The sequence below is a fragment of the Terrapene carolina genome, unplaced genomic scaffold (genome assembly GCF_002925995.2).
Source record: "Terrapene carolina triunguis isolate 2854851 unplaced genomic scaffold, T_m_triunguis-2.0 Scaffold49, whole genome shotgun sequence".
Lineage (NCBI taxonomy): Eukaryota > Metazoa > Chordata > Testudines > Emydidae > Terrapene > Terrapene triunguis.
The window spans coordinates 3,087,078-3,113,143 of record NW_020664400.1 but is presented as its reverse complement, the minus strand read 5'-3'; the positions used below and the strand labels follow the sequence as shown (position 1 = coordinate 3,113,143).

Genomic DNA, 26,066 nt, shown 5'->3' with positions numbered 1-26,066 from the left:
TCCCAGAAATCCCTTTGTTTCCGTCCACCTTTGGCGCCATCTTTCAACGGTTTCTGTGCAGCGCGATCTGTCTGTGGGAAATGGAGCCCGAACTGCTGCGGCGTATGCTGACTTATCTCGCCAGAACGTCACATTTGGCTGTCAAACTATTCCTTAAGATCCAAAGTGACAGTGAGAGTGAGGAGTCCGACAATGCTATCGAGCCGCGTAACGCGTACAACACGAAATTGCTTGTGGCATTCATGGACATGCTCAGCACCGTGGAACGCCGCTTTTGGGCTCGGGAAACAAGCACCGAGTGGTGGGATCACATCGTCATGGAAGTCTGGCATGACGAGCAGTGGCTGCAGAACTTTCGGATGAGAAAAGCCACTTTCATAGGACTGTGTGAGGAGCTTGCCCCCACCCTGTGGCGCAAGCACACACGATGGAGAGCTGCCCTGCCAGTGGAGAAGCAGGTGGCTATTGCAATCTGGAAGCTGGCAACTCCAGACAGCTACTGGTCAGTTGCAAACCAGTTTGGAGTGGGAAAGTTGACCGTTGGAATCATGTTGATGCAAGTTTGCAAGGCCATTAATCGCATCCTACTCAGAAGAACCGTGGCTCTGGGTAACGTGCAGGATATAGTGGATGGCTTTGCACAAATGGGGTTCCCTAACTGTGGAGGGGCGATAGATGGGACGCACATTCCTATTCTGGCACCACCCCACCTAGGATCCAAGTACGTTAATCGGAAGGGGTATTTCTCTATGGTTCTCCAGGCGCTTGTGGATCACCGTGGGCGTTTCATTGACATTAACACAGGCTGGCCAGGAAAGGTGCATGACGCACGCATCTTTCGGAACACTTGGCTGTTCAGGAAGCTGCAGCCTGGGACTTTTTTCCCAGAGCGGAAGATCACAGTAGGGGAAGTTGAAATGCCCTTTGTGATCCTTGGAGATCCCGCTTACCCGTTAATGCCGTGGCTCATGAAACCCTACACAGGGAGCCTTGACAGCAGCAAGGAACGGTTCAACTACAGGCTGAGCTGGTGCCGAATGACTGTGGAGTGTGCCTTTGGCCGTTTAAAGGGCTGCTGGCGATCTCTGTATGGGAAGCTGGACTTGGCCGAACACAGCATCCCTGCGGTTATATCCGTGTGCTGTGCCCTCCATAATATTTGTGAAGGGAAGGGTGAAAGCTTCACTCAGGCATGGTCCTCTGAGGTTGAACACCTGGAGGCTGAATTTGCACAGCCAGAGAGCAGGGCTATTATAGGGGCCCAGCGCGGGACTGCAAGGATTAGGGATGTCTTGAGGGAGCAATTTGACGCTGAAAACCAGCAGTGATATCTAGTGCCCTGCACGGGAGTGAAGTGCAGTAGTTCCAATCTTTAGGAATCAGTGTTTGCTAAGCAGACTTGCAGTGCCTGTTTATTTCCTGGGCTAAGGAATCTTTTACTCTATGCAATAATAAAGAATGTTTTCAAAGCCAAAAAAACTATTTATTGAAAAGAAACACAACTGCTTGGGAATCAGAAAGGGCAAGGGGGTGGAGTGGGGAATGGTACAATCACAGATTCGCGTATGTCCTGTCTGGTGTGCTGTGCAGTGAGTGTTGCACTTCAGGATAGCTATACTGCATGGTGATGGGGGTTGAGTGCAGAGGGTAAGGGTCGTGGGTTTCAGGGCTGGGTGGTGAAGATACTGGTGTTGGAGACAGCTGGTGGCGTGAAGAACCCGGAAGTTGGGTTGGAGGTAACAGTGGGGCACAAGGGGAAGAGTTTTGGGACAGGGGCTGTGGGGGGGGGGGCGTTTGCATTTGCGGTACTGCTCCTTCTGCATGGCTACGAGCTCCTGGATAGCATCTGCTTGGCGCTCCAGGATGCTTATGAGCCGTTCTGTGCTTTGCTGCTGGTGCTCCGTGCTTTGCTGCCGGTGCGCTGCGTTTTCCTGGCGGATCCTGCTTTCTCTCTCCCTCCAGTTCTGTGCTTTTTCATTCTCTTTAATAGATTGCCGCATCACTTCTTGCAGCATGTCTTCTTTTGTTTTTCGCGGTCTCTTCCTGAGTCTTTGCAGTCTCTGAGCAGGTGATAAGAGGGATGGCTGAGGTCTCAAGGTTGTTGTAGCTGTATAGGCAAAATGCAACATTTAACAGAGGCAGCATTGTTTATACCAGGCAGAGTAATGATTTCCCCCGCACTTAAGGAGGGCACACACAGGGTCTACACAATAGCATAATTTTCCCGTCCCAAACAGAGCACACATAACCCACGGGAGCCTCAAAATGGTGAGTAAGGGGGACTGTGTTTCAGGGCTGTACTGTCCTCTGGGTTTCTGTGCCTTGGGGAGAGCCAACAGCTTCAGGGGGCACCTACACTGAACACTGTCCCAACATTTTCCACAGGAGTTCGTCCTGAACCATATCTCGCTGCTGAGGGTGACCTGGGAAGCAAGGGAGGGTCTTCTACTGCAATGCGGCTTCCGCCCTGGCCCATATGCAGCTTGCCTGTGTGCAGCAATGGTCCCCCCGCCCCTCGTGGCACAGTAACGTGGACACGTTAGCCTGGTTGGGACAAGGACCACGGTGGCTATCCCGATAAACCTGCGCAAGCGCATTGCACACGTTCTGGATGAGACATTCGAAGAGATTACCAAGGCCTATTACCGCGATGTGATAAACCACATCAATGCACTATTCCGCATCTAGGCATGCATGCCTAACCCTCCTCTCCCAAAGAGCCCACACCGAAAAAATTCCTTCCAGAAAAAAAACCCGCTTACCGGGAACCTGCTCTTCTGTTTGTCCTCCACCAAGTACCGGCCGCTGCGACTGGCTACCTTCCTCCTGGCTCGAGAAGAGCTCCTGGCTGCATGCCTCCAGGGATTCCAGGGTGTCTCCATCCGCCCCACCACCCTCACTCCCGTTTTCCTCCTCCTCCTCCTCCTCCCACCCCAGCTCTGAAGTGTCCATGGTGGTGCTCGGAGTGGAGGTGGGAGTGACATTGTGCAGCCTATATGGTTTTATAAAAACTTGATAATAAGTCAATATAATGTAACTGGGATAGTTTTAGAGAAAATATGGTAATAAGTGAATGTAACGTAACTGGGATATGCTTCATGCAAAAGGTCTCTTGTAAGGTATCACTACAAAGCTTATAATCTACTGAGTATGATCATCTGATTTGTATAAATGTACCACTCTTGTATCTAAAACTAGAAATATAAAACGTAACTCTGAGGGCCTATTGTAATTATGTAAAGTGTGGGCCATTAATGATGGTTTGGAATCTTGATAACTCCCATTGTCTGCAGATGGCTGTTTACCTGTGAGTCTCCCTGTATATGTGTGTGCTGGAAAGTGAGTAATGAAGTCTTGCAGTGACATGTAATCATGTCACCTGAACTGGAATCCATCTTTAACCTGGTGCTTTTCCAGTGAGGGGGGGTGGAAACCCAGAGGGACAAAGGGTTCCCGCCTTATGCAAAAGATATATAAAGGGGTGGAACAGAAGAGAGAGGGAGAGGAGCTATCATGAAGAATCCCCTAGCTACCACCTGAGCTGGAACAAGAGCTGTACCAGGGGAAAGAATTGTGCCCAGGCCTGGAAGGTGTCCAGTCTGAGAAAAACTTACTGAAGCATCTCTGAGGGTGAGATTATCTGTATTTAGCTTGATTAGACATAGATTTATGCGTTTTATTTTATTTTGCTTGTGACTTATTTTGTTCTGTCTGTTACTACTTGGAACCACTTAAATCCTACTGTCTGTATTTAATAAAATCACTTTTTATTTAATAATTTACTCAGAGTATGTATTAATACCTGGGGGAGCAAACAACTGTGCATATCTCTCTATCAGTGTTATAGAGGGCGAACAATTTATGAGTTTGCCCTGCATAAGCTTTATGCAGGGTAAAACGGATTTATCTGGGTTTAGACCCCATTGGGAGTTGGGCATCTGAGTGCTAAAGACAAGCACACTACTGTGAGCTGTTTTCAGGTAAACTTGCAGCTTTGGGACAAGTGATTCAGACCCTGGGTCTGTGTTGGAGCCAGACGGGAGTGTCTGATTCAGCAAAACAGGGTGCTGGAGTCCTAAGCTGGCAGGGAAAACAGAAGCAGAGGTAGTCTTTGCACATTGGGTGGCAGCTCCCAAGGGGGTTTCTGTGATCCAACCCGTCACAGTGGGGTTAACCCCAAATATCGCATCCAGCTCTTTGTAGAATTGGCAGGTCACGGGGGGAGCACCCGAGCAGCCGTTTGCGTCACGGGCTTTGCGGTAGGCACTCCGCAGCTCCTTCACTTTAATCCTGCACTGCAGGGTGTCCTGGTCATGGCCCCTTTCCATCATGTCCTTTGATACCTTCCTGAAGGTATCGTAATTCCTACGGCTGGAGCGCAGCTGGGACTGGACAGCTTCTTCCCCCAAACACTGATGAAGTCCAGCATGGAGCCATTGCTCCATGCTGGGGCTCGCTTGGCGCATGGAGGCATAGTCACCTGGAAAGATTCGCTGATAGCACTCCATGCCATGCCGGGCTGAGCAAACAGGAAGGGGATTTTTAAAATTCCCGGGGAATGTCAAGGGCGGGTCACATGGTTGGTTACCTGAGGCCAGGGCAGTAGAGTTTGAACTGATGACCAGAGTGGCTAGAACAGGCATTGTGGGATACTGCCGAATACTTCTGGAGGCCAGTCACAGCGCATTGGCGGCCACACTGGCGCCACAGTGCTGCAGCGGCGGCGCAATACACAGTATTCCTCTTGGGGAGGTGGAGTACATGCAGCGCTGCAGCCACGGAGATACAGCGCTGTAAGTGCCTTGCCAGTGTGGACGGGGAGTGAGTTACAGCGCTGGGGGAGGCTTTACAGCGCTGTAACTCGCAAGTGTAGCCAAGGCCTAAGGCTCCATGTGCTCAGTGGGGGAGCGGCCGCTCCCCCTGCTCCCCCCCAGCTATGCTACTGCCTGGGCTGGACTGGAACCGGTGACCTAGAGGCAAATGTCTCTAAAAGCTCATGGCTGATCTCCGGAGCTTCCTGGTAGCTCAGCAGTTCTGCAGGCGACACCTCACCGGTCTCTATTTAGGAGGAATGGTTATTGCTCATTGCTGAGCAGAAATTCCATCCCGTTGGTCTTACTGAGCCCAGGGGGCATGATTCCCGCCATGGTTATAACCTGTTTTGGAAGGATGGAGTGGGGGGAGGGGCATTTCTCATCACCAATGGCAGGACCTGTTTCCCGAGTCCCTGATAACACTGAAGACAATTATCCTGAATGACCCCCCCCCCCCGGCTGTGAGCTTCCCCAAAGCAGTGCCTCGCTCCCCCCCCTTGCATGCTGAGAGTGGCCCCAGGGCAGCACCTCCCTCCCTCCAGTCTGTGAGCACCCCCAGGGCAGTGCCTGCACCCCCCCAGCTGTGAGCACCCACAGGACAGCACCCCCCAGGATGTGAGTTTCCCCAAAGCAGTACCTCATCCCCCCCAGGCTGTGTCCCCCCAGGGCAGCACCTCCCTCCCCCCAGGCTGTGAGCGCCCCAGGACAGCACCCCCGCTGGATGTGAGCTTCTCCAAAGCAGCGCCTCCCTCCCCAGCTGTGAGCGCCCCCAGGGCGGTGCCCTCCCAGCTCCGCCCCCCCCAGTCCGGGCTGGGGCTCCGACAGTCCCGCACGAATCACCACCCCTCTCCGCACGGCGCGTTCCGATTGGCTCCTGGCTGCGTCCCTGTGCCTCGCTTCCGGCCAATTGGCGATTAGCTCCCCTGCTACTTCCCCATCCAGCCCCGCCCCCGGCCGCGGGGATTGGCTGGCGCGGCCCGTCTCGGGAGGCCATTGGGCCGGGCCGGGCTGAGAGTCACTGGCCCCGATGGCTTCCTACTTCGAGGAGCACAACTGCGAGCCCGGCGAGCCCGCGGAGCGCGCCCGGGAGAACGTGCTGCTGGAGCTCGCCCGGTGAGGGCGGGGCCCGGGGGGGTGCAGCCCCGGGGGGCGGGGCGCGTGTACCCCGGGGGGTCAGGGAACGTGCCCCCCCGCAGGAGCCTGGCCCCGCCCCTGACCGGCTTCTCCCCGCAGGACTCTGTTCAATGGGCAGCAGATCGACCTGGGCTCCGTGGACTTCACCGACTGGGATCAGCGACTGCCCCCGCCGGCCGCCCGCCGGGCCGTGTTGAGCCTCCCCACGGTGCGGGTGACGCCGGACCAGGCAGGTGAGGGAGTCCCCTCCCCCCGGTCAGGGCCTTGGCAGCTTGGGGGCTCTGCTGGTGCCCCGCCCCATTGCCCCCCCCCCTCCCCCCGAGGAGTGCCGTGTGCCCCCTCGCCCCTGAATGAGACCAAGGATTGGACCCAGGTGTCCGGCTGACAGAAACGCTTTACTGAGTCCGCACTCGGGGTCTCTGCTTCCCTTCCCGCGGGGTGGGTCAGTGCCGGACCGTGGCGCTCAGGACGAGGTCCTGGTGCCCGTTTCCACGGAGTCCTGGGGCGTCGGGTCCGGGAGTGGGCGGGATGAGCCTGATGCTTTTCTCTCTCCCCTGCCCGCCGCGCGGTGCTGCTGCCCAGACAAAGGGCTGAAATGCCCCGTGTGCCTGCTGGAGTTCGAGGAGGATGAGGGGGCCAGGAAGATGCCCTGTGAGCATCTCTTCCACTCGGGCTGCATCCTGCCCTGGCTGGGGAAGGTAGGTGCCACTCCTTTCACAAGCCTGCAGGGCCAGCTGTGCTTCCCCTCCCCTGGCTGGGGCTGGCCCCTTTCGAGCTGCTGGCTGTAGCCAGGCCACTGAAAGCAGAAACAATGGGAGGTGACCGTCTGCTGAATTGGCAGCGCCAAGGAGATGCCCGAAAGGTCTGGGGCTGCAGGTGCCAGGGTAGGCGAGGGGACGGTGCGTCAGCGAGATTTCTCTTCTCTTCCCCAGACCAACTCCTGTCCCCTGTGCCGCCACGAGCTGCCCACGGATGACCAGGAGTACGAAGAGTACAAGAAAGACAAGGTGGGATGCTTGTTACCACGCAGCCCCCTGCAGGGAGCCAGGGGTGGGCAGTGTGGGGTCCCGCTGCAGGGGCGGGTGCACACGGAAAGACTCTGTTCCTGCCATTAAATGGTTAAAGCCAAGTGGCTGGGGAGCAAAGCATTAGAAAATTGAACGCTGAGCCCAGGAAGGGGGGAGAATTCAGGGCCTGCTGGGCTGAGGTGTAATTCGGGTGGAGCAGTGCCAGTTTTCCCCATCCCTGGTAGCTCTGCTGGTGCCCCTCCCTGCTGACCCGCAGCCCCCCCGCCGTTCCAGCCCAGAACTGAGCCTGCCTGGCCGGCCGTGGGTATGTTTGTCACAGGGCACCCAATGCCTGGGGAAGAGGCTGGAGGTGGCAGCCCAGGGCCTCGTCTGGCTGCACCGGATGATGATGGTGGTGGGGGGGTCAGGCCTGAAGTGTGATGGTAATCGCAGTGACGTGTTGCTAAAGCCCGATACTTAGCACCCTGTCTGGCCGTGGGCCCCAGCAGACTGCCCAGCGAGGGAGGGGAACGTGGTGGGTACCGGGGCCTCCTGCTGCCTGTGCTGGGGGGGGGGAGGGGGGCAATGTGTTAGGTGGGGCAGGTGATGCTCGCCTTTACCACTGCCTGCCCTGGTATGTTTCAGGTGCGGAGGCAGCAGCGTGAGCACCGTCTGGAGTACCTGCATGGGGCCATGTACACGTGACCGGGGGGGCCCCACCTTGGCCCCTGCCTGCCTGGGGCATTGGATGCCCTCTCTGGGTGGGGGGCTCTCAGGGTCAGTGGGGGTGACCCATCAGGGTGGATACATTCCAGAGCTGGGTCCGCAGGGGGTGTCCTGACATAGACAGGGCCCCTCCTTTGCTGACCAGCCCCAGCATCCCCATGGAACAGCCCTCGGCATCTCCCCCACTTCGCTGTGGGATCACCACAGGGGCAGGAGTAACTGACTAACCCCCCCTCCCCCCCGTCCAGCCATCTCCCCAGGCTGATTAAAGCTGTTTTTCTCTGACCCAGAATGTTTATGGGGCATCACTGGGGAGTGAAAGGAGCTGGGGGGGGGGGTGGTTTCAGAGGGATGAGGGCTTGGGGTATGGAACCATCTCTGTGGGGGAGCCAGGGAATGGGGGGGCGGGAAATGACTGTGCTAGGTAGAGGAAGGCCAGGAGGGGGGGTCTGTCTTTCATTCCCATGCAGGTGGGTGCTGGACCCTGCCCTGGGCCCTAAGCCTTGGCCCCTGCAAGAGTCCCCACAGCCAGCTGGCTGCCTGGGACATGCCTGGGGGCTGAACTCCCTCCCCAATCGCTGTCCCAGGGCCCCTGGCTCTAGCTCCCCCAGTGGTGGGGCAATAGCAGGCCAGGCTGGGGCAGGCCCTCCCTGCTGTTCAGAGGGAGATCACAGCATGTTGCTGGTGCCAGGAGGGGGGTGGTGGTGGGGTGTCCCCTGAAGTAAATGGGGCTCCTTTGCTGATCAGCCCCAGTGTTCCCTGCTCCCTACCAGCACTGGGCTCAGAACAGCTGGGGCTGGGAGGGCCAGGGGATTCGGGCTGTTTCCCCATAATCTGTGTTTAATGGGGCTGCTGGTGTGACACCCCTCCCCAGTTAGGGGGAGCTGGAGCCCAGCTGGCCCCAGGGGACCCTCTCTTGGATTCAGCTACCCCCCCACCCCAGCTTGATGGAAAAGGGATTTGGGCAACGTTGTCCCTGGTGTCAAGTATCAGAGGGGTAGCCGTGTTAGTCTGAATCTGTAAAAAGCAACAGAGGGTCCTGTGGCACCTTTGAGACTAACAGAAGTTGTCCCTGGTGTGGCCCAGGACTCTCTGCTCACCCCCAGGCAGGAGCACCCAGCTGGGGGGCAGTGGAAGAATCCTGGTCTCCAGTGGGGTTATGCTCCCCAGCAATGGAAGCCCAGCTGAGGGAGGCAGGGAGGGCACGGCCATGAAGGATGAAAAGCTGGTGGGTGGCCCCCGCTCCGGCCCAGCTCAGTAACCAGCCAGCTGCAGCAGACCACCCCACTTACGCAAGGAGAGGGCTTGCCCCTGGGGCGTGTGGGGCAGCTCCCATGGCCTGCAGGGGGCAGCCACCTGCCACAGGGGCCCCGAGGTGTCATGAGCAAGGGGGGAACCAGGCCCTGGTCGTCCATGCCCAAGGCTGGCCCAGTGGGCAGCACAGCCCTGCCAACCCCGGGCAGGTATGCAGGGCTCCTCCGCAGGGAGCTCCGCAGTGACCAGGCAGCACACCCTGCTCCAATACAAGTCTCTTTATACACCTTAGAGATATAAAAAGTACTAAAAATACCAATCCGGTTTACCCAAAGAAACCGGCTCAGAAGGATGGGGATCGAGGCTCTCTGCCCCCTGCCACGTCATCCCCCATCCCACTGCCAAGACCTCCCCCAGGACGGGGAGAGGAAGGAGAGGGGTTAATGGGTGGGGGAGAAAAGACCCTCCCTCCAAAGGTCAGACACCATCGAACAGCCCTGTGTGTGTGTCCCCCACTTTGCTGTGGGGTTACCCCAAATCCTTCCTGAATGGGGCAGGGGCTTGAGCAAGGGAACCTGTGCAGAGGGCTCCCGGCCAGGAGAGGCTGCTCCGACGGGGGTAGTAAAGCCCCCAGCAGAGCAGCATGAGCAGTCGTGCCCTGCAGCCAGCTCCGGTCTCCTTTCCCTGAGCAGCTGCTGCCGGCAGGGGTCTGATCTGCAGAGGGAGTGAGGGCCTGCGGGAGCCAGCCCGGGGTTGGAGAAGGCTGGCGGCCCCACCCGAGGGCACCCTTTGGCCATCGATGCAGCAGCTAGGCTGGCCAGCAGGGAGGGCTGCTGGGCACGGCCCTGCTGTGGGGGGCAGCCCCAATACTGTGTTTTCCTTTAAAAAATGTTTTTTGGTATAAAATCAAAGAGGGGGGAGGGGAGCCCCTGCTCAGATCATGGCGATGCTCTCAGGGGTGCAGTTGAGGTGGGTGGAGGTGCTGCTGCCGCCGGGCGACTTGCAGCCCCGGCTGCTGGCCCTCTGCAGCGCCGTCACCAGGGTGTCGGTGGAGACGGCCCCGAAGTCGTAGGCGAAGGTGCCGTAGAAGACCAGCATGTCGATGACGAAGACCCACTCGCAGACGGCCGCCAGGTGTTGCAGCAGGGGGCTCTCGTGGATGAAGAAGACACCGCCTAGGGGCTGGCTAAGGAAAGGCACCCACTGGGTGTGGCCTCAGCAGAGGGTGGAGTCACAGAGACCCCACTCCCCACCCTGCACACTGACTTGGAGTCCTGTCCCTCCCCCCCAAACCATGGGGGGAAGGGGCACCAGCTTCACTCATTCCCCTCCCCCTGGGGACTGACTCCAGACACCACCCCCATACCCCCACTGCAGGAGGAGGGGAGGCATGCCAGAAGGCCCCTGGGCCAGCTCACACCTGGCATGACCCTTATGAACCTTCCCTGCCCCCAAGCCTGGCCACCCTCAAGCTCACTCCCCCCACCCCCAGCCTGTCCGCAGGAGGTGCCCATGGGGGGGGGGGGGGTGGCTCTAGCCTCAGGCAAATGGGTATCTTTAACCCTGTGCTGCCTGCAGGGTGGCACACACAGCCCCTGATCACTAGTGCTAGAGGCTGTGGGTACAGGTGAGGCCTGGGGCAGGGGACCCTGCCATGTATCATCAGTACAGCAGGAGAGGGCCAGCCCCTGGCATGCTGGGGGCACCCTGGCACCAGGGAGGTCAGCCAGGCAGAGCTGTAGAGGGTACCATATGCCACAGCCCTTCCCAGTGTCTGTGCTAGGCTGTCCCGTTTGAGGCGCAGAGAGGGGCTGCCAGTTTATAGCCCCTTCAGCAGCAGACGTGGCCCCAGGTGATGCCCCTACCCTGCAGTAGGGAGAGCCTGATGTTCTGCTCAAGCCCTGGGAACTACCCTGCTCTCTGAGGACACGGGGGGACATCGGGCCCAGCGATCAAACATGGGGCAGCTGCGTTAGCTCAGAGCTGGCAGCAGGCTCCCTGGTGCGGCCTGCAGGGCACAGCCTCGCGGTTACCTAGGTGACGTTCATGGATGTCGAGCGGGGGTTAGTGCCCTGTGCCTTCTGGGTGGCAAGGGGGCCAGGCGGGTGGCTGGGAACCCGCAGCCGGAAGGATACTGAGGACGAGGGCGATTAAGGCCACGCCGGTGAGCGAGACACGGAGGTGCGCCATCCAGCCGTCCAGGGCGCTGATGGCAGTGTGGTAGGTGAGGATGCACTGGAGGCAGACGAAGAGCAGCCCGGCCGGGAAGGCGATGCCCGCCCCGATGTAGTGCAGGGACTTGGCGTTGTCCACCTGGGATAGAGGGAGGGACAGCAGTGAGCCTGGGCCATTCCTGCCCCTCAGGCCCCCCCTTCCCCCCTCCCAGTTCAGCCTGGCTGATCTCACACCACAGGGGCCCTACACAACCCCCCTCCCCCCCCGTCCCAGGCTTGCTTCTTCTGCACCCCAGTAGCTCCTCCCATTCTGCGCTGTTTCCCTATCACCCCGCATGCCCCAGACATGCCCCACTCCACAGCTGCCAAGCCCCTTCCTCTCTCCTCACCCAGCCCTTCTGGGGAGCTAGCATCTGCCCCCTCCTCCCCCCATGGCCAGACAGGCAGCAGCCTCCCCCCAGCAAAGGGACATCACAGCTAGCTTAGGGTACAGGGGACAGGGGCCACATGGCACCCATGGGTAGAGAGGCTGAGGGTGCCAGGGCAGGAGAAGAGCCTGGCCCCTGCCAGGTGCTGGCCCAAGCAGGGCGGCTCCTGCCCAGCCCACCTGGAAGTTGCCAACCACGACGAGGCCGGCAGCGTTGGTGCAGCCCGCGACAAGCGCTGTCGTGTTGACCCAGGAGCGGTGGCTCTGCTCAATCAGCTGCCCGTAGCGCAGGAAGCAGATCAGCACCACTGCCGAGAGACAGACTGTTAGCAGGGCTGGGGGCTACCTCCCCCCACACCCAGAGGACCCCAGACACACCAGGAGCCATGGGGCGCTCCCCCTCCGGGACTCCAGCTGCCTGGCTGGGCCGTGGCTCTGACGTGAGGTGTGTGGGGCTAGAGAAGCGGGCTGGGAACCGTCAGCTCCACCTCGCAGCCAGCTGGGGGAGGTGCCCCCAAGCCAGCTGTGCTCACAAACCCAGCCACAGCAACAAGCCCTCGCAGACCCCAGGGCCATTAACGCCACTGAAACGAGGCACCTGGGGATCGCTCCTGGGACACTGCACCCCGTATTCTTCAGAGCGAGGAGCATTCCAGCCCAATTCTGATCGATTGTATGCCAGATAAGGCATGGGAGGGTCATTGGAAAGGTTCTGCTTTACTGAATATGATTATCCTACTTGTGTGCATGGATCATTTCTGTATCTGAATTGCAAAATATTGACTGTGTATCTGTATTACAAATGTGTTTACACTTGGGGAACGCCCACTAGGGCAGTGGTTTTCAAACTTTTTTTCTGGGCACCCAGTTAAAGAAAATTGTTGATGCCCGCAACCGAACAGAGCTGGGGATGAGGGGTTTGGGGTGTGGGAGGGGCTCAGGGCTGGGGCAAGGGGTTGGGGTGCAGGAGGTGGCCCTGGGCTGGGGGTGCAGGCTCTGGGGTGGGGCCATGGACAAGGGGTTTGGGGTGCAGGAAGGGGCTCCAGGTTTGGGGGGCTCAGGGCTGGGCAGGGGACTGGGGCTCGGGGTTACCTCGGGCAGCGTCAGGTCAGCGGTGCAGCAGGGGTGCTAAGGCAGGCTTCCTGCCTGTCCTGGCACTGCGGACCGCGCTGCACCCCGGAAGCGGCCAGCAGCAGGTCCAGCTCCTAGGCAGAGGTGCACAAGCGGCTCCATACAGCTCTCGCCCACAGGCACCCCCCCCAGCTCCCATTGGCCGGGAGTGCAGAGCCGGTGCTTGGGGCGGGGGCAGAAGGCAGAGCCCGGTGGCTCCCCCCACCTAGGAGCTGGACCTGCTGGCCACTTCCGGGGCACAGCTCGGTGTCAGAACAGGTAGGGACTAGCCTACCTTAGCCAGGCAGCACCACTGATGGGACTTTTAACAGTACTGGGTCGAGACCCGCAGTTTGAAAATCACTCGTCTAGATGGCTGGCTGGGAAGGGCCCATTCAAATTAATGAATCATTAAGGAGAACAATAGGCCTTAGAAGGCGCTTATTCCCCACCTGAGGGTCTTCCTGAGGATGCTACAAATGGCCTCTGAGCAATGGCTGCTGTGGCACTACAGGGATAGGTCACCTGGTGCAGGACTCCATCTTGGAATCCCAGTGTTTTCCCACTGAAAGGCATGGGAACCAAGCTTGGAGACAAAGGGTTCCCACCATATGCAAAAGCTACTTAAGGCAGGGGGGTGACATCATCAGGGTTCTTCACGGACTTCCCCCAAGAGACTCTTGGAAACACCCGAGGACCAAAGACTGAACTGGGGGAAGTGCTGGTAGGGTGACCAGACAGCAAGTGTGAAAAATCAGGACGGGGGCGGGGGGGGGGAGTAGGAGCCTATATAAGAAAAAGACCCAAAAATCAGGACTGTCCCTATAAAATCGGGACATCTGGTCACCCTAAGTGCTGGACACAGGCTAGAGGGGCTTTTAAGCTGTAAGCAAGTGCAGCTGGCCCCTTAAGAATCTCTGCAGCCTGCTTGAACCATCACCTGGGGTGAGAAGTTGCTACTCATATCCAATCTCTTTAGTATATTAAGCTTAGTTTGCAGGTTTTGTTTGTTTGCTAGGTAATGTGCTTTGATCTGTTTGCTATCCCTTATAATCACTTAACATCTATCTTTTGTAGTTAATAAACTTGTTTTTGCTTTATCTAAAACCAGTGTGGGGAGTCCTAACTTGGGGCAGAAAGCTGTTACATATCCTTCTCCACATTGAGGGAGGGGGCGATTTCATGAGCTTACGCTGTACAGTTCTCTGTGCCATGTAAGATGGTATAATTTGGAGTTTACACTCTCGAGGGGGCTGTGCACTTGAGCAGCTGGGCAGTTCCTTAGCTGTAGTCTCCCCCTGCAGAGCTGATCACAGCATATGTATGAACATAAGAACAGCCATACTGGGTCAGACCAAATGTCCATCTAGCCCAGTGTCCTGTCTGCCGACGGTGGCCAATCCCAGGTTCCCCAGAGGGAATGAACAGAACAGGGAATCATCAAGTGATCCATCCAGTGATGAGCTGCCAAAATATTAACAACAGGTTCCCTCCTCCTCACCCCATGAGGGGGTTGTGCCCCCCCAGGGACTCCTGCCCCATCCAACCCCCCACGTACCTTGACGCCCCCCCACCCGGGACCCCTGCCCCATCCACCCCCGTTCCGTGTCCCCTGACTGCCCCCTGCCGCCCCATCCAACCCCTCCTCTCATTCCTGATGGCCCCCCAGGACCCCTGCCCCATCCAACCACCCCTTCTCTCTGTCCCCAAATGCCCCCGGAACCCCTGCCCCTGATTGCCCCCCACCGCCCCATCCAACCCCTGCTCCTTCCTGACTGCCTCTGGGACCCTTGCCCCCATTCAGTTCCCTGCCCTCTGACCACCCCAACCCCTATCCACCCCCCCACAACCCCTCGAACTCCCCTGCCCTCTTCCAAAACCCCCTCCCTGCCCCCTGACCGCGCTGCCTAGAGCCGCTCGGCCGGGGCCGGGCCCGGGCCGGCGCCGCAGGGCCCAAGCCAAGCTGGCCCGGAGCCGCTCGGCCGGGACCGCGGGGCCCAAGCCAAACTAAGCCAGGCCCGAGCCGCTCAGCCGGGGCCGGTGCTGGTGCCGCGGGGCCCGAGCAGGGCCAGGCCGGAGCCGCTCGGGGCCAGCACCGCTGGGGCCGGGGGTGCTCGGCCGTGGCCAGGACCGGGCTGGGGCGCTCGGCGGGGCCGGGGGGCCAGGCCGGAGGGAGCTGCTTGGCCGGAGCTGGACTGGGCCACGCCACGCCTCTCTAGAGCCCTCCTCACACATCCCCACCCCAGTTTACCTGCCTGCTGCTTGTTTCAGGCTTCCCGCGAATATCTGATTCGCGGGAAGCAGGGGAGGAGGAGGAGAAGGGGGGCGGAGCGTTCGGGGGGGGGGAAGGGGGAAGTGAGCTGGGGCTGGGGACAGGATGGACAGCTGCCGAAGCTTTTGTTAAATTTAAAAGCCCTTTTAGAACCGGTTGTCCTGGAACAACCAGTTCTAAAAGGGCTTCTAAATTTAACAACGGGTTCCTGCGAACCGGTGGGAACTGGCTCCAGCTCACCACTGGATCAATCCCCTCTCACTCATTCCCAGCTTCTGGCAAACAGACACTAAGGACACCATTCCTGCCCATCCTGCCTAATAGCCATTGATGGACCTATTCCTCCATGAACTTATCTAGCTCTTTTTTGAACCCTGTTATAGTCTTGGCCTTAACAACATCCTCTGGCAAGGAGTTCCACAGGTTGACTGTGTGTTGTGTGAAAAAATACTTCCTTTTGTTTGTTTTAAACCTGCCTATTTTCATTTGGTGACCCCTCATTCTTGTGTTATGAGGAGTAAATAACACTTCCTTCTTTACTTTCTCCACACCGGTCATGATTTTATAGACCTCTATCATATCCCCCCTTGGCCATCTCTTTTCCAAGCTGAAAAGTCCCAGTCTTATTAATCTCTCCTCATACAGAAGCTGTTCCTTACCCCTAATCATTTTTGTTGCCCTTTTCTGAACCTTTTCCAATTCCAATATATCTTTTTTGAGATGGGCAACCCACACACAGTATTTAAGATGTGAGTATACCATGGATTTATATAGAGGAAATATGATATTTTCTGTCTTATTATCTGTCCCTCTCTTAATGATTCCCAACATTGTTAGCATTTTTGACTGCCGCTGCACATTGAGTGATGTTTTTAAGAGAACTAACTGCAATGATTCCAACATGGGTGGTGGGTAAACCCCTGACTTGGGGAGGCTAGCCCCCCAGCCCTGCCCTTCTGTGCCCACCAGAACCCAGCCCCCACTCAGAGCACCCCACTGCTGGGCCCGACCCCTGGCCGGCATGCCCCCCTGCCTGTGAAGGCACCTCCCAGCAGAGCTGCTGGCTCCAGCACTGGGTGGGCAGACAGCTCGGTTGGGGTGGGCCCGGGCCCAGGCCCAAGGGCGAGCGGGCCCCAACCTGCCTGCCGCAGGGAACAGCAGGCAGAGTGGGGTATGGGAGTGGAGCATGGGCCGGGGACATCAGGCTGTTTGGCCTTCCCATGCCTACGATACCCACCACTCATGGACTCCAAGATCTCTTTCTTGAGTGGTAACAGCTAATTTAGACCCCCTCATTTTATATGTATAGTTGGGATGTTTTCCAATGTGCCTTACTTTGCATTTATCAACATTGAATTTCATCTGCCCCTTTGTTGCCCAGTCACCCAGTTTTGTGAGATTCTCTTCTCAGTCTGCTTTGGACTTAACTATCTTGAGTAGTTCTGCAAATTTCACCACCTCACTGTTTACCCCCTTTTCCAGATGTTCAGCAGCTGGGTGTGTCCCTACCTGTATGTGTGCTGGAGCCTGGGAGAGGGCTTGACAGGCTGGTCACAGCAGTACTAGGTAAAGGGAGCCCAGGCTGGTGGGTCAGGGGCACCCCACTTCCAGGTGGCACCCTACGAGGAACCCATCACACCCCCACTGTGCGTATTGATAGTGACTGATGAGAAACCCCCCCACCCTCCCCCAATGGAAGGCCCCCAGAGCTCGAGGGGCCGCCTGAGCGCTGGAGCCTGTGGCAGGGGCATGCGGGGAGCCAGTGGAAAGCCTGCAGATGTTGACTGGGCCAGGGGAAGCTGTTCAGTCCCTTGCTATCTCATCTCTGAATCTGGGGGGGGGTCTATTAAATCAACTGGTTATTTTCACCCCCACCAGCTCGCTAGTGTGCAACCTGCATGGAGTGTCCACCACAGTGACTGGGGAGCTGGGTTCACACCTCTGGGGATGACAAACCAGAAGGGAAAGTGTCTGGTAGTTAAGAACTTGGGGAGGCCCAGGGGGACCTGCAGGGCAGTAGGGATCACCATAAAAGACATACCCTGGCTTCCATGGGCCTGGCTAAGACCTTTACACTTATGGGCTGGCTACTGGGGTGAGGGCTCTGAGCCACAGCAGCTCCTGAGGCCACAGGATTGGCAGTGACAGACCCAACTCCCTAGGCTGGGGGATCCTGTGATGAAGTGGGGGGGGGGGTCTTGTTTTTTTCTGATGGTTTTCATGCAGAGGGGGTGGGATGCAGTTTTCCTGGGGGTTACTGGTTTAAGAAGGTGAGGGGAGAGGGAGTTTGTTGTTACAGAGGACCAGCCACGGAACTTGGGACCCCAGCCCATGGCCTGGAGAATGGAGACCCCAGTGACTGGTGACCCGGAGGCCCAGCTCAGGAGTCACAGCCGTTCTGGCCAGTGGGAGGACAATGAGCTATAAAGAGAGGACACCAGCGACCTGACCAGCCGGTTCCAGCCAGAGAACGGAAGAGAGGAGAGGAGGCCCAGGTGACCCTGTTTACCTGGATAGAAGACAGTGGACAGAGGCGGGACTTGGGGCCGGTGATCTCAGATGCCCAGCTGGGAAGCAGGGGGGCTCTGGGCTGGAGAGGGGGAGCAGGCAGAGCCCACCTGGATGCAGGGGAGACTTGGATGTGCTGGGCTGAGGGAGGCCAGGCCTGAGGCCCTGGGAGTTTCCTATGCTGTGTTCAGATGCTCAAGAAACCCTCCTATTCTACGCTGGCTGAGTCACTCTGGTCTAGAGAACAGGGTTGCATTATTCCCTCTGGGAGTGGAGGCCCCGGGAGTCCAGAGCGAGGGGACTCTCTGAGGGGGCCCACGGCGAGAGACAGGCGTGCAAAGGCTCAGAGAGTGGGCATGACCTGTGTGTCCGTGACAACGTCCTCAGCATATCCCACAAGCATAACATTTTTAAACAGTTTCCAGCACTTCTGTTGCAAAGAAAACCTTCCACCCACCACTGAGCCGCCCTGGGAAGGGAGCAGCCCGTTCCATGCCCCGGTGGGGATCTGCTGCCTGCCCAGCGGGGAGGTCGGGCCCCAGTCCAATGCAGAGGCAGCGCTGGGGACAGAACAGCAAAGGGTCCCCTCTACCGAGCCAGATCAGCAAATGCAGCCCCAGATCCGGCCCCACAGCAGGGAGGCTGAGCCTGGTGCGGGCTATGTGGCCAGCAGGCCAAGGCAGTCGCAGGAGAGGGGCCCTCTGCACAGAGCGGCTCCTCAGTGGGCCAGGCGGGGTGGACACTTACCCATGAAAGCCCCGATGTTCCCAATAAGGCTGAAGAGGCAGCTCTCAGGGGGATATGTGCCACACTTACTGCAGGGCAAGGAGAAAGCAGTCAGCAAAGCCAGGACATGATCGGAGCAGCACACGCCTCCCCCTGGTGGGCATGGAAAGGGGGTGGGTGTGACCCCCCATCCAGCACCCCTCTGGGCCGGTCACCTCCCTGGCTCCTGGCAGCTGTGCCCTCACGTGCCTCCTGGGCATGGTGACACCTTGGCACCCCAATATTCACCACTGTCATGTAATTATTCTGTTTTGCACAAAGTGTGCCTTGTGAGGGATCTAAGTCTTGATCTGCTCAACAATAATATCTCGTTGGACTGTATGTGCTACCGGCGTATGTGAAGTTTGGCTATGGAAACATGTTGTGAGGTTGAAAACACCCACAAGCAGCCTTTCAGGTACAACTGTAAAAAGGCCAAACAATGTTAATGGCTTACTGAAGAATTGCACAAGCACCAGGATTACCCCAGGAACTGCGTGCAACAGAAACCTCTCAGAGATAGTTCCCATTGTGCAGTGCTGTCTGACCCAGGTCACAGCAAGAGAGCTTTCCAGCAAGTGTGGGGGAAGATCTAAAAGAGGGGCAATGACAACATGAGGGGGCCTCACCTCTCCAGAGGACAACACACCTGGAAACACCTGACGAATAAAGACTGAACAGGGGGAAGTGATGGTCCCAGGTTAAGGGATTTTTAGCCTGTGTATTAAAGCCGGGGAAAGCCAAGCTGCAAAGCCAAGGCAGCTTGTGCCTTAAGAATCTGCCAGCCTGTTTATTACTCAGGGTGAGAATTTGCTAATTCATATCCTAGCTATCTAGTGTGTTAAGCTCAGTTTGTGGTTTGGTTTATTTGCTAGGTAACCTGCTTTGATCTGTTTGCTATAACTTACAATCACTTAAAATCTATCTTTCTGTAATTCATACACTTCTTTTAAGTTTTAATCTAAACCAGTGTGCGTTTGACTAAGGTACCTGGGGAAAAATCTCAGCTTGGTTACCACAAGTGTGCATGGTCCTCTTCACATTGAGGGAGCGGCGGACCAGGTATTAAACCCATATACTGGCCAGATTTGAGCAGGGCAGGACGGTACTGCTCTGGGGGCCTAGGCTGAGAAGCTGGTGGTCAGAGAGCCTGCATGTGACTGCACCTGTGTGAATGCTGGTGAAAGTGCAGGCTTGGGGGGCTTTGCAGCTTGTCACAGCAGCACAGTGTGAGAGGAAGCCCAGGCTGGTGGGTCAGAGGCTCAGTGGTACCCCAGCCCCAGGTGGCACCCTGGGGGGAACCTGTCACACATGGCACATATTGCACCAGGCCCTGGGTCCCCCAAGGTGTGCTGCTCCCCTATCACCCTCCTTGACTCGCCCTCCACCATGCCACACATGCTGCATGTGACTTGGCGTGATGCAAGGCCACAGCTCAGCAGGAGCGGCGCCAGGGTTTTTGCCACCCTAGGCAGCAGTGCTCCTCCTCTGAGCATTTGGCGGTGGGGGTCCTTCTGCTCCACGTCTTCGGGGCACTTCGGCAGCGAGTCCCAGAGCAAGTGAAGGACCCGCCGCCGAATTGCCGCCAAAGACCCGGAGCGGAAGGACCCCCCGCCGCCGAATTTCTGCCAAGGGTGGCAAAATACTGCCCCCCAAATCCTGCCGCCCTAGGCGACCGCCTAGGGTCACCTAGTGGAAGTGCCGGCCCTGCAGCTCAGGGGTGAGCTGGCTGGTTTGCACTGCTGCCCCCAGCAGGGTGGGATCAGGCCTGTGGGTGCCCACCTGGGCCCCCCGGCTGTGGGTTGAGTGGCCCACAGCACCATCTCCTTGTTGCACAAAGGCAGCTTGGCCATGGCTCATTCCAGCACATGCTGCCAGAGGGCTCTGGGCACCTGGCACTTCCGGAGAGCCCAGCAAACAGCCACCACGGCACCCCTTCCCCCAGCCCTGAGTGATACATGGAGGGGGGGAAGCGGGCAGCAAGAGGAGACTGACAGTGAGGCAGCCATCGAGGCTGGGGCTACCCTGGGGTGAAGGAGCTGTGAAGCTCTCTCACTTAGGGCAGAGGGTGCAGCTCCTCTGGCCTCATGCAAGCTCCTCGGGGTGGGATAACGCCCCTAGCGCGATGGACCCCAGGTACCACTCACACCAACCCCCGCTTCAGCCTCACCTGATCAGAGGCACATCTTCCAAGGTGCAGCAGCTTTTGGGGTAGCCATGCTTGGCAGGGCTGGAGGAGCATGACTCGTTGTAGGACCTGAAATCAATTGGTAAGTGGGGGGGAGGGGGATGAAAGGGGCCAGAACAGCACGGGGGTAGGGGGGGAGTTAGGAACAGACATGGGGGGCAGGAGCAACTGACCTCTGCCCTACCGCTTCCCAGAGCAGTGGTATAGTCCGTATTACCCACCCCTGGGCACGGTGCCCTCCATAGACAGGGGAGACCATACGGGCTCCTCTCCCTGTCCTGGGGGCCTGGAGACATGGCCCCACCTCCTCCAGGCTGCCCAGAAGCCCTGGCACCCTCCCCTGGCAGCACAGAGGGACTGCTTCCCCCACAATGGGCCTTTTTAACATGGCTGCCGCCAGGCCCCACATACTAGGCAGGCAGGGGAAGGTTATAGCCAGGCAGCTGGTGGTCTGGACCATCCTGGGCACCCCCTGCTCTCCCCATCCCAGGGGCAGCACTCCGGATCCAGGCCAAGGAGCTGGACTGGAGCACAGGGGCTGGCCCCGGAGCCTGACCGTACTGGTTAGAGATTAGGTACTACAATTGGCCAGGGCAAGGAAGGAAGCGGGTGGGGCCGCAGCGCCTGGCAGGGGCTGCCCACGCACTGCCAGCCACGGGGGCTGCTGCTCACCAGTTCTCGACGGGGCACACGTGGTGGTTCATCACTGCCATGGCGTACCTGCGAGGAGCAGAGCCAAGGTCACCACACCTCTGAACTAGCAAGGGGAATTAATGCACCTACCTGGCCTCCTGCCCCATAGGAGCCTTCTCACCTCCCCAGCCTCTGGAGCAGGGGAGCCCAACTTAAGAACCCCTTGAGAGGCATCCAGTGTCCACAGCCAAGCCCTGGGTAATGGTGCCATCTCCGGACAGGTGCCCTGAAGAGCCCGGGGGATGCTGGGAATGGACACAGCACCGGGAAGGCCAGCTCACCGGGGCTGAGAGACCTGGCAGTGCCATCCACACCCCCTCACCCAGCCCACCTGGGGGTACATGACACAGGCCCTGCCCATTGTACCACGCAGGCCAAATACCCAGCTATCTCTGCCCCCTAGCACCACCACTCACCCCAGCAAACCCCTCCAGGGACACGAGCCAGTGCCCTGCCCAGCCCAGGGAGCTGCTCAGCTCACACTTTGCTGGGGGAACCAAACGGCTCCATTCTTTGGTGCTTGTTGCAGCGCTGGCAGCCAGGGGCTCCGTAGCCAACGCCGCATGCAGGGCTCTGCTCTGAAAAGCAACCGGCCACGGCACTGGGGGGCTCAGTCTTTGTCCCCCGAGTAAGTCTCCATCAAGCAGCCTTGGGTCACAGGCGCAGAGACAAATTTTTCCTAACCTCTGCAAACGCTGGGATCTTCCCTCACTGGCTTCCGCCCTGCATGGTGACAGGGTGCACAGAGGTCTCCAAATGGCTCGGCCCCTCGCTGCCCGATGCTGCCCAAGGAGCAGCCCCTGCCATGGGTGGTATCTCCGCAGGGTTAAGGGGAGTTACTGGGCTCAGCAGGACCATCCCCCCCAAATCCTCCCTTCGGGGAGCAGAACGGCACTAGAACGGGGATTGGGATCTGCTTGGCTTCGCAGCACACCCGATACCAGGGCACGTGCCCCAGGACGTTTCAGAGCATGGCCATGCGTGAGCTGGGGAAGTGGAAGTCTTGTGAGTCGGCTTCCCCTGCCACTCCCAGGTGTCTCACCTTCGGAAAGACCAAGTGGGGGGTTGGAAAGTTACCAGCAATTCTGAGAGGTCCCCAACTTTCCCCATAGCTCCCCTTCCCCCAGCAGCACGACGGCTCGGATCAGCCTGGTATCTGGACCGCTGGTGGAGCGACGCACACTCGGCCCAGGGAGCCGAGCCAAGCAGCAGCCAGGGCGACATGAAGGAATGTGCCCTTCGTCCCGCCACGCTCAGCTGTTTAGCTTCAACAGCCGCCTTCGGTGCCAGCGCAGGGACAAGCCATTCTCCCTGGGCTCCAGCCAGCCATCACAGGGCCTGCGCCAAGAACATCCACGCTCACAGCCCAGATCCCGCCGCCCAAACCCCAGGGCAGAACCGCCTTGGGGGAGAGATTGGCTCCCCGGTGCAGAAGGGTGGAAGAGCCCGTTTGTTGCCCTGGGTGAGGGGGCACTGCCCCAGCTGCCCATCACGCTAGAGCAAAGAGCACCGCGGTGGTGGCAGGGAGGGGCTGCTCCTGGAGTCTGGGGGCACCGGCTCAGAGCCATGATCCAGGCTGGCAGGCCAGTGGGCATGCAGGCCAGGGGCTATTCTGTGGGGAGCAGGGCTGGGGGGCCAGATTTGGGGCAGTTTGAAGGCACAGCAGTGCCACCGCCATGACTCCTTGTGGAGCCCAGACTCCTGCACTGGCAAGGCTGGGGCACTACGGTTTGATAGCGTGGCCCAAGAGAGCACAAGAAAGGCCTGGGAGCTGGCAGGGGAGGGGCAGCTGAGCTCCCGGCCTGCGACTCCCTCCCCACTCTGTCACTACCCCCACCCCTTCCTGAGCAGGGCGCGTGCGGAGCCGCAGGGGTGAAGGGCTGAGCCTTGTGTCCACGCTGCTGGGGGCAGCCAGGCCCGGCTCATTCCCGGTGCATGCGGAGGCCTGCGCTCCTTGCCCAGGACCCTGTATGGTCAGAGGTCACCTGACAGGCAAAGTCAGGGGCAAACTGCTCTGAGGAGCCTCCAGCTGCCTTTGACCCCTCCCCAACCTGGTGCAGAGCTGCCCCCAGCACAGCCCCCTCCCCAATACCTCCTTATACTGGGGGAGCAGATGGGGTTGACCTTGATGGCCTGGCCTGACACCACATCTGCCAGCCCCCCCGGCCGAGGGCCCTGCCTCCGCCCCGCTCTCACCAGGCCCTGCTTCCCATCAGGGTCCTGAGTCCTCACCTCCAGTTACAGTCAGTGAGAGCGGCTGGTGCTGAGCCCTGGCAGGGCCCCCCCGACCCCGTGCCCTTCTGAGCTTCTGCCACTCCAGACTGGGCCAAACTGGCACAGCCTCCCCACTCCCTGCAACGCCCGAGTGGCTCCGGGGGAGCGTGGGTGTGTGGGGGGGGGGGGGGGGGGGCGGCTTTCACCAACCCCAGGAGCAGCTGGGGGCGAGATACAGGGGGCTCCGACCTACTCTCTGTGTAACTGCACAAGCCCCCGGTCGCCATCTATAACGAATTCCCACCTCCCTGCCTTTAACCAAGCTGTCACTTCACTGCCGAGGTCCCAGGCCAGGGCTGGAGCCATCAGCAACAACTGCTGGCTGCTCTAAGCACCCAGCGTGCGCAAGAGCCTCCCAGGGGCAGTGATGGGGTCCCGGAAGGCTGGCGGGCTGGCCAGCCTGCCCCAGCGGGCTCTGTGGAGACCTCATGGGGCAGGGGGCCCTGCAGGTGAGGCAGCAGCCGGATCCAGGGGATTACACCTAGGTTAGCACTCTGCATCTGAATTCCCATCTGTTTCATGGGCAGCTTTGCAAGGCTACTCCCCTCAATCCTGGCACCGGCAGCCCCCAGGGACTCCCCTCCTGCAGAGGGGCACTCAGCCCAACACGGTTTGGGGTGACCCTGGCTCTGCCCATGTGGATGAGGACAAGGGTCCCCCCAGTGGCTGGAGCCTGGTACTGCAGGGTGAGTTAGGGACACACTGGGGCTCTCTCAGAGATGAGGATGAGGGCGGCTATTGTCAAGGCAGCCGTGCTGAGGACCGTGGGAGACATGCCAGCCCCACCTTGGGGAGGATTAGGAGAGGGACCCCACCCAGCTCCACTAGCATCTAGGTCTGCCTGAAAACACACTGGCCGGTAGCTACCCCCTCCCCGCCCCAATGAGTGGGGTAAGTGCCAGAGGGCTGTACCCGCGGGAGCACTGAACTGCGCCCCTTAGGAGTGGCCGTCAGTGGACCCTTTGCTGCCCTGGGTTGGAACACAGCCCTCGAGCCGCTCAACCTGCAGGCAGGAAGTCCCGTTCTGGGCTCGTAAGGCCAGTCCTGAAGCCAAACTCAGCAGACATCACGAGTCAGACACATGAATGCTGAGCCCTCTAGTGATCACCATTTAAGCCCTGTAGTGACCACCATTTACCTGGTGCAAAGGGGATCCAGTTAACCCTCCCCCACAGGCTCCCATGTCAGACACAGGCCAAGGGGCTACAGCAAGGGGAACGCACTGAAGTGTAAGCGGCAAGATGTTGGCCAGGCCCACAGGTAGCTATGGCTCCCAGCTCATGGAGCCTGGCGACTGAGGATTCATCACACAGCTTATGCCAGTTTGATGCCCTGATCACAGAGGGGCAGGGCTCAGAGGGGACCCAGAGGTGCCCCCAGCACTGGAATAGTGGTATCTGCACCTCCCAAAGTAATTGCTCCCAATCACACCCCACCTTTCCATTTTCCCCACCCCATCACAAAGCAAACCTCAGTGCTCACTCCGTGACCCCCCACCAGCACCCCAGACAGCTGCCACCCTGGAGTCCGAGCTGGGCTGGGGACACAAAGAGCCGCCAGCCACTGTTACACCAGGAGGGGGCAGAACTGGAGTGAATCCAAGACTCAAGTAAAACATGGTGGCAACAATCAGTTCATAGCATAGGAGGCTACTAAAGGGAGGGGTTGTTAGCCCACAGAGAGGCGGGAACCTACCCTTCACTGGATTCAAAGTCACTTGGTTTGGGGCTTAGACTGTCAGAGGAAGCAGCCCATGGGCTAGCCACCCAATCTCATGGCTATTGGAGCACCCTGTTCATTAGCCAGATCCCAGCCCCTGTTGGTTAGCCAGCACCCTCCCCACATCACTACACAAACCAGAGCAAAGTGGCTGCTTACACGATCCATATCCCAGTGATGGAGAAGGTGGACAGGCTAATGGGGAGGATGATCCAGGCTGTCATTAGTGAGTCCAGATACAGAACATGTGTGTGTTGGGGGGGACTCGGAGATGAGGAGGGAAGGGAAGGGAGAAGGGGGGACGGGTGGGCACCAGCTACAACACAAGGCCTCCACTCGGAACCATCAGAAGGCACCTGCCTGGAAGAGAGAGAGAGAGAGAGAGAGAGAGAGAGGTGCCTATGTCAACCAACAGCAGCCAGACCTACTGTTACACGGGGGGGGGGGAGGGTCACCACCACCTTGGAGCCCCTCAGGTTGGGACTGTTTTCCTCTTTAACAGCCACATCCCTTGGACAGCAGGTGTCCATCATCCCACCCACCGACCCAGGAGTCCCTAGGCCCACCCCCTGGCTCTAGCCAATGTACACACCACCTCTGCTCTCCCACCAAATCCCTGGTAGCACGACAAAGCCCTCCCCCACTCACCCCTGACCTTGCAGCCAGGGCACAATGCATATCAATGCTGGGACATATGGCAAGTGTCACAGGATGGCAGCAGGCAGTTCTTCCTGACCATGCTTCCACCGGGGCAGGGAGACCCTCTTGGGCATAGGGCAGCTGCCGATTCTTCCAGCCCACCCTTCTCCTGTGCCCCTGGGCAGCCAGCTCCTGGGTGCTCCCCCGCTTTGTGCTACAGCTGCATTACCACATACTGATACAACACCCCCCCTCCCACTGACACAGTCCCACTGCCACTAAGCCACACCCCCACCTCAAAGCTACAGGCACGCCACACACCCCTTCTCTTTCCAGCTCCTTGTGCACTTCCAGCCAAGGAA

The 26,066-nt window shown here is 58.9% G+C and overlaps 2 protein-coding genes across 3 annotated transcripts; one reads left to right on the top strand and one right to left on the bottom strand.

Annotated features, from left to right (window-relative positions):
- The first annotated feature begins 5,817 nt into the window (after positions 1 to 5,817).
- Positions 5,818 to 7,966, top strand: LOC112112044 (E3 ubiquitin-protein ligase RNF181). Its single transcript, XM_024207755.3, has 5 exons — positions 5,818 to 5,927; positions 6,048 to 6,181; positions 6,531 to 6,646; positions 6,881 to 6,955; positions 7,601 to 7,966. The coding sequence occupies exons 1-5, from the start codon at positions 5,842 to 5,844 to the stop codon at positions 7,658 to 7,660; spliced, it is 471 nt and encodes a 156-aa protein (XP_024063523.1). The 5' UTR covers positions 5,818 to 5,841; the 3' UTR covers positions 7,661 to 7,966.
- Positions 7,967 to 9,217: 1,251 nt separating this feature from the next.
- LOC113407607 (transmembrane protein 150A-like) lies at positions 9,218 to 25,304 on the bottom strand. Of its 2 annotated transcripts, XM_026656479.2 has the most exons (7): positions 25,225 to 25,304; positions 21,052 to 21,099; positions 20,362 to 20,448; positions 18,174 to 18,241; positions 11,717 to 11,844; positions 11,071 to 11,248; positions 9,218 to 10,110 (listed from the first exon to the last, which is right to left on the bottom strand). In XM_026656479.2, the coding sequence occupies exons 1-7, from the start codon at positions 25,287 to 25,289 to the stop codon at positions 9,869 to 9,871; spliced, it is 816 nt and encodes a 271-aa protein (XP_026512264.1). In that variant the 5' UTR covers positions 25,290 to 25,304; the 3' UTR covers positions 9,218 to 9,868. The 2 variants fall into 2 exon arrangements, with proteins under 2 accessions (XP_026512264.1, XP_026512268.1); XM_026656483.2 differs by lacking the exon at positions 20,362 to 20,448.
- Positions 25,305 to 26,066: the final 762 nt, after the last annotated feature.